The following is a 12689-nucleotide window of genomic DNA, read 5'->3' as shown; positions in this document are numbered from 1 at the left end:
AGTGATGTCATCCTGACTGATTGAAAAACTTATCTTTATAACTTTGTGTAGTAATGGAGGTTAAATAATTTTAAGAAAAAAAAAAGTACTTGAGCCCAGTAATAGCCAGCAGAACTCTAGTTCCTAACCAATGCAAATGGTTATTAGATTTAAAAAATATTTAACATTGCATACTGGTTAAAAAAAAAAACTGAACAGGGAAAACACATAAATATTTAAATTCAGCAGGACACCACAAAAAGCATACTAGAGATAAGTGTGAAATCAGTCAAGCTTTTCCAAAAGAGAAAATCCTTTTAATCCTCCAGCAAGTCTCTGTGAAAATAGTATGCTTACAAGACAAGTGAGAAGGAGCACCTAGAACACCCCCAAGAGGCTTGCTCCGCTGCTCAGCATCACTGCCCCGTCTCCTGTGTGCACGGACGGCTGAGAAAGGACAAGAAGTCCATCTGACAAGAGTTCAGTAATTCCTTTCACCACTGCTGCCAGCTGAAGTCATCATTGCTGCCAAAGACCAAGAAAAAGCCCAGGATAGTTGCAAAGATGACAGTGTTTCCGGTGAGGACAAGTGCACAAGCTCCCCACTCGATCTACAGACGAAGACAGAAACGCTCAGTTAACAGACATGAAAAACAACAAGGAAACGAAAAGTGAATCAAGGCTCTAGTTGTAGCCAATCACGATCCAAAACAAATACAACTTGTAATAATAACTTTGACGCTGCTGAACATGTAATGCTGTTTTTATGTATTGCTGGTTCCTTTAAAGAGACAGAAAGTCATGGAAGATGATAATTATTCAAAAGCAAGCCTAACTTCCAGGCTATGAGGAGGCAGCACAGAATTCTACAATTTTCTGATTACAAAGAAGTTTGCTCCAACTCTTCATTAGTGAACCTAAAAATTTTATCTAGAGAGCAGATTAAATTTAAAGTATCAGAGATGCAAACACACTCGTGCACATTCTTTTCAAGAGGCGGGGAGTCATTGCCCTCTCCATGTGGAAGGGCGGCCAGTCCGTCTTCTCTGCCACCTCCACCTGCCCAGAGGTGGAGGAGCGAATCTGACTGGTGAGTCTGGGAGGCCTCTTCTACTCTTTGGTACTCTCCCACCTGCAGAGAACACAGATCTCCTGGGTCTTCCATGTTTAAGCCGTACAGGGCAGGCCTGTGGTTGTTCAGCACTGGCCGTGTCTATGTGCCCAATTCTGACAGTGAAGTACTGGCAAGCCAACTGTCGCTGCCAACGCTCTCCAGTATTTCCACCAGTTAACAACAACAAAAGTAAGATTTTTTATCTCTTATCCTCTAGGCTCCTATGTCTCTCGTCTCTTTTTCATGTCATTTAACAACAACTTTTTTCCTGAGAAAAACTGAACACAATCTAATGTAAAACCATTAGTAGAAGAATGCTTTCACTTACCAGGTGTGCTCTGGCAAATACAATAGGGAGTCCAAAAGCTGAGACCACAATGCCTGTTGTAAGAAATATGGCCAGTTCCTTACAGGCGTTACTCATAGCATCCGTATCATCCACTAATCTTCTTGCTATGCAGTATGGAATAGGTGAAAGGATGTAAAAAAACAGAACAAAGAGAGGCCAGTATTGGCTAGAAAAAGAAAAATAAGTTAATGTAGTTTTTGCTATCTTTGTCATTTTCCTCACACAAAATCCACTCTTTTTAAAAATAAGGACCGAAGCATGTTGCAAGGTACAAAATATAACACAGTTTAAAAATAAGCTATAACCTGAACACTGAAAAGAGAGACATTTAGAGTCACAGTATTCCTAAAGTTATGATACAATGATTAAATATTTCTCAAATTAAAAGAAAACACTTTATGGATTTTAACAGTTGGAATCAAAGCCCAAAATTAAAAATATTTTTTTCATTTTAGGTTATAAATAAAAAGGGATTATTGAAAAATGGAATTAACAGTAATTTTTAAAATTCAAGATTCATGCCCTTGACTTCTAATATCCTGCCTTAGCACGAAGCTGGAACACTCCCAAACTTTCCACAGGTCACTAGGAACTCCCAAAATACTGAAATCAAAATACAGAAAATGAACTGACAGTAATATTGAAGACTTTCAGTCAGAATATCAACTTTATCACAATTAAAGTAGATGGCTTTTAGTCTACAGTCTAGCTATTGTATTGTGCCAATGTCATTTCCTGTTTGTGATCATATAAAACAGTTGTGTAAGATATTAACACTGTGAGAAGATGTGTGAAGGGTATAAGGGACTTCTCTGTACTACTTTTGCAACTTCTTGAGAGCCCATCGTCATTTCAAAATAAAAAGTTAAAAAGAAATAGACGGCTTTTAAAACTGCCATAAAATAAAATACACATCATAATGGAGATTTGCTTGTACTTAGACACACATGATAAGCAAAGATTTATCTGTATGTTTTTCCTAAAAGATCTTTTCCTAAATATTTCAAGAAAAAAAAATTACAAATGGACGTAAGTTTAAGGGAAAAAACGTGCAAAAAATATAAAAGCACAAAAAGTGAAAAACCAAGGTTGCCTGTGTCTTCCCCACTCCTACTGATCTGGCTCCTTCCATATTCCCATATAGATAAACTTTAAAAGATATGAATGAATTACTGCACTTTTAAATTTAACAATATATCTTATTTTACATACTAGCAATCCAGCTCTTATTCTTCTTAAGACTGCCTAGTATTTTCATTGATGGATGTACTATAATTTATCATTTTTCTTTTGACCTTTAGGATGCTTCCAGTTTTTTTTTTTTGTTGTTGTTGTTATTATAAACAAGGCTGCCATGAACATCCATACTCTCCCCCATATCTACACATATCTTTGCAAACATCTGTAAGTGGATTTCTATGAGTAATTCTAAGAAGTGGAAAGGCTAGTTCAAAGAATATATACATTTTGAGAGCTACAGGCAAGCTGGCCTCCCAGAGGACTTGCACCTATTTAAACTTCCACCCAGAGTACATGACAATGCTTGTTTGCCGTATCTTTTATCTTTGCCAATGGATTTCATTTAATTTTGAGTGAGGTTGGGTATATTTTCATGTTCTTAGTAGCAATCTGCAGTTCTTTTTTCATATCTGTAGTTCATTTTTCTATTGCATTGTCTGTATTTTTTTTTTTTTTTTTTGATTTAAAAAGAAATTTATTTATTTATTTTTGGCTGTGTTGGGTCTTCGTTGCTGCGCGCGGGCTTTCTCTAGTTAAGGTGAGCGGGGGCTACTCTTTGTTGAGGTGTGCGGGTTTCTCACTGCGGTGCCTTCTCTTGTTGCAGAGCACGGGCTCTAGGCGCGTGGGCTTCAGTAGTTGTGGTACGCAGGTTCAGCAGTTGTGGCTCGCAGGCTGTAGAGCGCAGGCTCAGTAGTTGTGGTGCACGGGCTTAGTTGCCCCGCGGCATGTGGGATCTTCCCGGACCAGGGCTCGAATCTGTGTCCCCGGCATTGGCAGGCGGATTCTTAACCACTGCACCACGAGGGAAGCCCTGTATTTTTCTTACTAATTTATCCTATTAATTTTAAAAAATTCTCTCTGTCCTAAGGAAAGTAATTGTTTACATGACTTTTTTTGTCAGTTGCTCTTGACTCTTCTTACAGGTTTTTGTTTGTTTGTTTTTGCTCCAAAGACATTTTCCATTTTCTTGTATTTAATTTAATCAGTTGGTTCTCAAAATTAAGCAGTAGTGCTGGGCTGCTGTGTTGCTATCCTGCCATTAAAGACTTAGCAGTAGTCAAGGACAGCCAAAGTCTTTTTTGCACGCTGCTGTCCTAAAATCTTTTCAAACACATTTTAAGTGAAGACTTAAAGTTTGTCCTTGGTAAATGATCATTTCTCAGGATTACTTCTATTGTAGTAAAAAAAATTTTTTTTAATTTTAAAAGTAGAAAAATTTTACACTTAAACACTCAAGAAGACAGCAATTTTACATACTTGTATATGGGAAGGGCGCATCCAAGCATCAAAAACATCAGCCCAACTGCTCCTCCAAAGGACAAGCTAATCAAAGCTGCAAAGTAAATAATGAAAAGACAAATTGAAATAGTAATTAAATTAAATTAACACTATTTTTATTAATATTACTATTAGCAGTCTGAACATTACCTGTGATCCCAGAGGCAAAAAACAAACAAAACACACCAAAAGAGCAAATGTATTAGTGAATCATCTTCGAAAGCTGAAGTTATCTGGTTTCAGAATAAGTTTTTTGTGGCATCTTCAAAGCAAAATACAGTGATACTGATATTCAAAGGCCTGACCTATCGCCAGCACATCACCACATTCCCAAATTACTGGTTCCATGTCAAATGAGCATCCCAGTCTGCGAGACCAATGCTCCTCCAGGCATTAGTATGATACTCACTCCTCAGATCATTACAGTTTTGAAGAGTGGTATGTGGAGAAACTCCGCAGTCAACTTTCCTGGACTTCAGAAGCCTCATCTATGGGAAACCCTCTCCTGAGCAGTTCCTACTTCCTGCACACACAACCCCAACAGGCACAGGTGAAAAGTGTCCGAGGATATCTGTAGTCAGTAAACTCAGTCAATTAATTCTGCTACAGATATTTAAATAGTTTGCAAAACAATAGCTGGGTTTCTTTCCCTAAGCTCCTACACATTAGAAAATCTGCAGGATAACAGGTACAATCCTTCGGTGGTATCACTGTTTTAAGACATTATCACAAGCAACAGATGCATTCTATAGCTGAAATATAGTTTCTGAAGTCACACACACACTTATACAAAGCATTATGTTTTTGTTTTTTGTTTTTTTTTAAATTAATTAATTATTTTATTTTTTTTGGCTGTGTTGGGTCTTCGTTTCTGTGCGAGGGCTTTCTCTAGTTGTGGCAAGCGGGGGCCACTCTTCATCGCGGTGCGCGGACCTCTCACTATCGCGGCCTCTCTTGTTGCGGAGCACAGGCTCCAGACGCGCAGGCTCAGTAGTTGTGGCTCACGGGCCCAGTTGCTCCGCGGCATGTGGGATCTTCCCAGACCAGGGCTCAAACCGGTGTCCCCTGCATTAGCAGGCAGATTCTCAACCACTGCGCCACCAGTGAAGCCCACAGCATTATGTTTTATGAAGTGTTTTCACATAGATAAGTCAGCAGAAACAACTTCCTTGAATATACACAGTTAATCAATAGCTTAGAATTAAGCAAAGAAACAAATGATCAATTTATTTTGAATTCTATATAACCTATATTTCTGCAACTACAGTGGCTAAGAGAATAACTTACTTCTTTTTTTTTTTTTAATGATGCAGTCTACTAACCTTAACAGAAACATTAAAATTCAAAAGAGCTGTCGAAGGTCTACAAATTACCAAGACAAAATCCAACATATGCAAACCAAAATTAACACTTAAGGGGTTAAATGCTGCTAAGAACTACTGATATACTTCTCTGAATTAAGATGGTCATAATCAAGGACACCCACTGACATGGGAGCCGGGCAGATTTAGTTTTCATTCAGATCAGTGATGTAGGTCATGTCAACCGTGAACACATTTACTTAGTCCTTAATGCCATTAGATTTTCAGTTGCACAAAGAAAAAGACACATTTGCACTTTAATCTGCAGCAAAAGAGGAACTTCACGTTTACAAGGGAATGCCATGTAAGCAGTGAGGAAAATACCAAGTTTACCGTTTGTTTTGTTCAGTTCAAGACAGGTCCTCACAAGCTGACGCCACTTCCTTGCTTGGACACACATCACCCCAGGCTAGCACCCCTTGATCTCTGCACTGCAGCTGTACCGGCCCCCTTTCCTCTCCTGGAAATCAGCTGGCTCCCTCACCCACAGGGCCTTTGCACATGCTATCCCTTCTACCTCAGATGCTTTTTCATTCACTTATTTCATTCAAGAAATGTCTACATAGAACCAAATACCTAACAGGTGCTGGGGACATGTTAATGAACAGGCAAGGCCATGTCACACTCACGGAGCTTGAATTCTTGTCCCAGTCCTTGCCTCTTTCTGCCAAGTGAACTCCTACTTTTCCTTCAAGTCACAGCCCAGTTATCTCTTCCTCAGTGAAGTTTCTGCAAAGCCCCTGACTAGACCGATTCCCATTATGTTTATTTATTCACTTATTCCACAAATATCTGAGTGCCTACTGTGTGTCACACACTGTTCTTGACACTGGAGACAGTACAATGAAAAGAAATCGAAGCTCTTGCTCTCATGCTTACATTCTGGTGGGAGAATAAAGCGATTTTTTAAAAAAAGTAAGCAAATAAATGTCAAATGTTATGGAAAAAAAAATCAAGTAAGGGGGTGGGAGTGCTTTTCTAGATGCATCAGCCGGGAAGGAGTCTCTGATGAGGAGACACATCTAAGCAGAGATCTATATGAAATGAAGAAGTGAATCAATCTCATGGCTATCTGGGGGGAACATTCCAGGCTGAGGGACATGCACGTGCAGAGGTCCTCTTTGCTCTGGATGCCTCCCCTGTGCTCATTTATCACAGCTGCAATGTTACATTGATTCGTATTTGTCTTCCCTTGTAAGCTGTTCACGCCACAAGAGCAGGGAAAGAGTTCTTCTGTTTCTGATGTTCAGGCCTCAGCTCTTAACACTCAATAATAAATATGTATAGAATGAACAAAAGGAAGCAAAGGGAAAAGAGAGAGAGAGGGAGATGAAAAAAGAGAAGAGAGTCCAATGCAGCAGAGCAGAAACAGCCGTAACGGAGAGTCAGGAGGCACTGGGTCCCAGCTCCTACCAGCCACTTACCAGCCGACTAAATAAGTCATCTAAGTGTCAGTTATTTCTTCTATAAAATAAGGGCTGGACTAGATCTAAAATGCAAGTAATTCTCTGAACACTAAAGATACTTGTTATAAGACATGCTGAAGAAGTAAAACACCATCTCTGCTTTTTGAAATGTAACTGCCAAACAGCTAAGTTCATCACTGTAATAACACCTTATTTATTCAAAAGCCATTTATGCAGCATATAGCTTAGACTCCTGAAGGAAACAGAGAGACAACATAGATACCACAAAGCCCATACACTAAAGCTAACATTCTTTATAAGCAGACACTTAGGCTCTTATTCAGAAGTTATTTATTCATTTTTTGTGACAACTGTGTGTGAATTCCAGCGGAATAAAACCTTTTTATTTTAAAGGATCATCTATGCTCACTTATACATATATATTTCAATAGGCAACTCAGGTAGCCAGAACAAAGTTAAGTGAAAAGTAACTTTCCTTTCCTGGATTACTGTTATCTGTATCTTGTGAAGACAAAATTTTGTAAGCTTATTTTGCTTCCTATATTTAAAGAGATGAGAAATAGGAGGGAGAGCTGCATACAAGCAAGAACTGCCCTCTGATTGGGGGGAGGAGACTGAAAAATAAAAAGGTTAAATCAGGCATAAAAATCTCAAAGAGCATACCAGATTTGCGATAGATAATCTTGGCCAAGAGATAAGTAGCCTTAGGACTTGGTTGCTGAAATTCACTCTGTTCTATGACAGAGAAAAATTACTTATGTTCCTTTTTTTTTTTTTTAATTTTATTTATTTTTTGCTGCGTTGGGTCTTCGTTGCTGTGCAGGCTTTCTCTAGTTGCGGCGAGCGGGGGCTACTCTTCATTGCAGTGCGCAGGCTTCTCATTGCAGTGGCTTCTCTTGTTGCGGAGCACGGGCTCTAGGCGTGTGGGCTTCAGCAGTTGTGGCACATGGGCTCAGTAGTTGTGGCTCACGGGCTCTAGAGCGCAGGCTCAGTAGTTGTGGCGCACGGGCTTAGTTGCTCCGTGGCATGTGGAATTTTCCCAGATCAGGGCTCGAACCCGCGTCCCTTGCATTGGCAGGCAGATTCTTAACCACTGTGCCACCAGGGAAGTCCCTACTTATGTTCTTATCCTCAAAAAAGAGTCTAAATTCTTTGAGTACACTCTTAAAAAGTTAATGAAGATGATTTCTTATAAAAAAAACAACAAAAAAAACCCCCAAGGAACCGAAATAAGATTCAGGTATCAAAAAATAATTTTATGTGACATCTCACCTCCCAGTCACAATGGATAAGATAAATGCCAATGGGGTTAAATAAACTGCTCAAAAGTGTTCTCAAAAGTTGTAAAGTTTCTCCTCTTATGAAATCAGCAATTAGGCTGATTTATATACAAAACTCATCATTTGTGTATAAATGGTTGTCCTAGATGACACATCAACGAGGCAAAATTTTATGCTGTAATTGAGTGATTTGACATCCAGAAGGCAAAACTTAGATGAGTCTGGTTTCTACTCCCAAAGCCTCCAGGCTGGGGATGGAACAGCCCGATTTATCTAAACTCTCAAAAGACTGGGTGCTAGTTCGTGATTACGAAGAGACTACAGTAGGAGAAGGGACCAGTTCCCTAACCTGGGAGTTACCAGAAAAATCCAATATATAACAAAGTAATAGGCAAATGGCTTAAGAAATAAGTCGTGGATTAAATCATAGCAACACTCCCGCCTAACATAAAGATAGGCCAACAGGAAGAAAACACCCTGATAAGCAATCATAACAATCAGAAAATCTTACTGAAACCAAAAGTGTAAGTACAATCCCACCCGAGACACTTTCTGCTGATTAACATTCACCTAAGTCCACAATCAGAAAGTTATTTTCTTGAGAGAGAGACTCCTGCATTTATTGACAGTAAAGAAATGGGGAAGAACTGAGAAACTGGCGAAGAACTGAGAAACTGGCAACATCCTAAAAAACACAGCATTCTACCATAACTGCCTTTCACACAGGGATTTTAAAAGGTCTGTCAGAGTTCAAAAGGAGACTGGAAAGTATCTCAGCTGGTCAACTGACAAAGTTTTCTATAGGAAATGAAATGTCTTCAGATGTTACAAACAAGAAACAGTAAAAATGTGACTCTGGGGAAGCAGCTCAGCAAAAGCTGTCCTTAAAGCAAATAAAAAACACTTATTGAAGTTCTTCACTTCCTGCTTGCCTGCCCCTTCTACAAAGCCTCAGGTCAGGAAATCAATGTAATTCGTTGTCAAGAATTAAGTTGAAAACGTTGTTAATGGTATTTGCTTCTAACCACGCTAACAAAACTACCAAACAGTTGGAAAGCATGCGACATTCCTTATTTCTAAAGGAAACTGACTAATAAACGAGTACTTTTCCATTGAGTTTTAATGAAAAACTCTTCTACCGTAAAAAAAAAAAAACCCAACTAAATAAAAACTCTGAAATGTGAAAAAGCCTCAACGTGCAACTGTGGAGAGGGCAGGGAGAAGGAGCCCTTTGGGGTCGCTCACAGGGTCTACTCTATCAGCCCAACACCGCAAATCAAAATGCATCCGTTTTAGGAGCGTAAAGCTCTGAGTACGGGTCCTGAGCGTGGATGTGACCGCCGAGGTTTGGGAAAGAACCATCCCTAAGGCCTTCCAGGGCGTTCCTGGAGGACTCGGTTGGGCTCAGCGCCCGAAGACCGCACTTGTGCATTTAAATGGGAAATGACACTGATTTTCCGTAACTGTCATCTCTAGCGACCCCCTCAAAACCACCCTCTGCCCGCATCGCTCTCGGAGGCAAACTCCTGCAAAACATGTGTGATGGCCCGAGCGGCTGCGGGACTCCGAACACCCCGCAGTCCACTTCATTCTCCGTACGGGGCGCGACGAGTGGGAGCGAGGCTGCCGAGCTCAGCAGAAAGTGGGGGTTGGCGGACAAGCCGCCGACCCCGCCGTCCTTTCCCCGAGGCCGCCGCGCCCACCTCGGCTCCGAGGGCGCAGGCCGGGGGTCGGGGTCGGGGGTCAGGGTTCTGCCGCCAGCGCAGCGGCCCCGCGGCGCGCGCCCGGCCCCGGGAGGCGGCGTGCGGGGCCTGCGTGGGCCCCCTCTACCTCTCTGGGGGCGGCCGCGCAGCCCTCCGGCCGCCCAGAGCCCCAGGCCCACCTTTGATGCCGGCCATGGCGGTGACGTCCCTCCTGCCTCCGAGACCCGAGGCGACGGCGGCGGCGGCGGCGGCGGCAGCGGCCGGGAGACCGGAGACGCGCGGCGGCGGCCAGACAACACCCGGAAGTGCGCAACGCAGCACTTCCGCCGGCGGCTCGCGCTCGCGCTGGGGTGCGGGGGGCGCGCCGGGCTGGGGGCCTTCGGGCTGACCCCTTCCTCCCCGGCTCTGCTGCCGTGGCATCGCCGCCCTGCGAGGCTTCCTGCCCCCGCCCCGGTTCCCGGGCCGTGGAGACTCCAGCTCCCGTGTTCCCTGCAGTGTCGGGGAAGCTCCATCCCGTAGCCCCCAACGCGCATCCCGCAACCTCCCCATCCTTCGGGAAGGGAGCGCGAGTCGACGCGGTCCTTTGGGAGGCCTGGTGTGATGCCTCTGGGGGATCCTTTTGCGTCCTTCAAAGCGCACCCATTTCTTTCTTCTCCCTATCTTGTAATAAAGGAGCAGTACGGCCAGTTGGGTGGTCTGCACTAGGCTTCTCGCTTTCCGACACAGAACTAGGGTCTGGTGAGACCCACCTCCAGAGGGAGGAGCGGCGGGACCCAGTAACAGGTGGATTTAATACAAATCCGAGCTCTTGGGAGTCTGTGAGATTTTGTGTGTGTGTGTGTGTAGTAACAGGGCTAGGAAAAAAGTAAGCAGAGGTACAAATACATTTAGTTAAGTAATCCTACAAATTGAACATTTATTGATTATGTGTGGGGAACACTGAGGTGAGCAAAACTAGGTACGGTTTCTGTCCTCAGGGAACTTGCTGTTTAGTGAGAGAGACAGACACGAAAAAGCGTATCATTGCAACAATGATAATTGCAAAGAAAGTGGATAGATAGTCCTGTGACAGTCTTTGATTTAGATCAGTCAGGTGATATTTCCCCGAGGGAGGGACAACAGCAGGATGAACAGGTGTGTAACCAGGAGAGAAAAGGGAAAAGCCATCATGGGGAAGGGATAGTGTTTACAGGGGTGGGGAAGGTGAAGATCACATTTAGGAAGCCTTTTGGGGCACAAGCCCTGGTGGCTGAGGGAAGTGCTAGTCCCCTAATTTCCTTTCTTTTTTTTAATTAATTTATTTTTGGTTGTGTTGCATCTTCGTTGAAGGCACTTATTATTTATCTGAACTATATTATTTGTTGGCTGTCTCTCCCACTAGAGTGTAAATTTGTACAACATTTTATATTTGTCCGCCACTGTCTAGAACTGTACATGGCAATTGATGGGATCTCAAATAACAGAAATTCTCTTTTTAAGGTAATTAGTGACCTCTACATTTCAAAATCCAAAGGTCACTTTTTGATCCAAACTTTCAACAACAGTGGACACTGGTGACCATTCTTTCTCTCAACTACCATACCACTGTTGTCCTGTTTGTTTCTTATACCTCACCAGAGATTTCTTTTCAGACTCTTTCTAGGAACTTCTGCTCAAGGTTCAAATGTTAGTGTTCTCTTAATTTGGTCCTGGGCCTCCGTCTTTGCTATATCTAAATTCTCTCCCTATGAATTGTATCTCTTCCTGTGGCATTAAATACTGTCTTCTTTTTGATAGCATAACTACCAGGTTTACCTTGGCTTTGAAATTCAGACTTGTATATCCAAGTGTCTATTTGACATGTCTACCTGGATTCCTAAAAGTCACCTCAAACCTAACATGTAGAGACCAGAATTTTCTATTATCTTTATTCCAGTCCCACTTGGTCCCACTCCAAGCCACCACTGTTATGCCTCCTCTTGTTCCACTCTTCCCCAAACTTACTTTGCTTCAGTTGCCCTGGCTTTGTTTGCCTCCCCCAACCCCTAAGTTTTGTTTTATTCATTGCTGTATCCCCAGTGCCTAGAACAGTGCCTGGCAGGTACTGTTAGGTACTGTTAGGTGCTAAATAGATAAAGGTGTTAATCAAATTAGTGAATGATGTTCCTCAAAACAGAAACTTAGGGCTTTTGCATCCACTGTTCCCCAGGCAGTGAAGGCTCTCCCCCGATCTTTGTATTTTCTCATCATTCAGGTCTCAAAGCTTCAAAATCACTTCCTCAGCAAGGCCCTCCCTGAAGCTGGCTCCTAGTCTCTACTGTATCACCCTGTTTTATTTTCATCAATGCACTTATCACTATTATCTTTGTTTATTAATTTATTATTTAATTTTGTTTGTCTTAGTTCTCATCAGTGTAAGCTCCATGAGTACAGGGACCTTGTCTGCATACTCCAAGCTGAAAACAGCGCCAGACACATACTAGGCGTTCAACCTATATTTGTTGAATGAATGAATGAAGGAGAGAAATTGAGGACTGTCAGACCTCAAAGATAATGCCTATGCACTCTTAACTGTTTTCCCTGGCTGGTTCTTTATTTAGGTGGTAGTTTCTCCTCCGGATATCTTGTAAATTCCCACTGTCTACACGTGGAAGGAAATATGTAAAGGTTCTGAGCGTGTCCGTGCTGCCTCTCTCAAATCCACTCTGTATTTAGCAAACTAATGGAACACAAATCATGCGCCAGACGCTATGCTAGTTGCTGAAGACGTGAAGTTGAGTAAGGCACAGTAGCGTCCCTCGGGAAGGTTATTAAGGTTTTGTAAATAACGTGACTACACTTAGATTTTGCGTTGTGATGGTTTCAGTCTTCGCGCTGAACCGTCAGGAGGGCGGCCCTAGGCCCCGCCCACAGCCTCTGCGTCCTGCCCTTGGCTCCGCCCTCAACGGCGGCACCCCGCCCCCGACTCCGCCCGCAGCCG

The 12689-nt window shown here is 42.6% G+C and overlaps 1 protein-coding gene across 1 annotated transcript; it reads right to left on the bottom strand.

The window, feature by feature from the left end:
- Window positions 1–274: 274 nt before the first annotated feature.
- LEPROTL1 (leptin receptor overlapping transcript like 1) lies at window positions 275–10057 on the bottom strand. The gene is made up of 4 exons (XM_061177256.1): window positions 9910–10057; window positions 3939–4014; window positions 1422–1608; window positions 275–590 (listed from the first exon to the last, which is right to left on the bottom strand). Exons 1-4 carry the CDS (start codon window positions 9923–9925, stop codon window positions 474–476), a joined length of 396 nt encoding a protein of 131 aa, XP_061033239.1. The 5' UTR covers window positions 9926–10057; the 3' UTR covers window positions 275–473.
- Window positions 10058–12689: the final 2632 nt, after the last annotated feature.

The sequence above is a fragment of the Eubalaena glacialis genome, chromosome 20, assembly GCF_028564815.1.
Source record: "Eubalaena glacialis isolate mEubGla1 chromosome 20, mEubGla1.1.hap2.+ XY, whole genome shotgun sequence".
Classification (NCBI taxonomy): Eukaryota; Metazoa; Chordata; class Mammalia; order Artiodactyla; family Balaenidae; genus Eubalaena; species Eubalaena glacialis.
Note: the sequence above shows the minus strand (reverse complement) of the source record. Positions and strands in the feature narration are given on the sequence as shown.

Bases quoted from the DNA above. Each gene is read 5' to 3' on its own strand.
- LEPROTL1 (XM_061177256.1), bottom strand. The intron at 1,609-3,938 runs GTATGTAAAATT...TTCTTTTTCTAG, and splicing joins TGCGCCCTTCCCATATACAA to CCAATACTGGCCTCTCTTTG. The intron at 591-1,421 runs GTAAGTGAAAGC...CTTCGTCTGTAG, and splicing joins TATTTGCCAGAGCACACCTG to ATCGAGTGGGGAGCTTGTGC.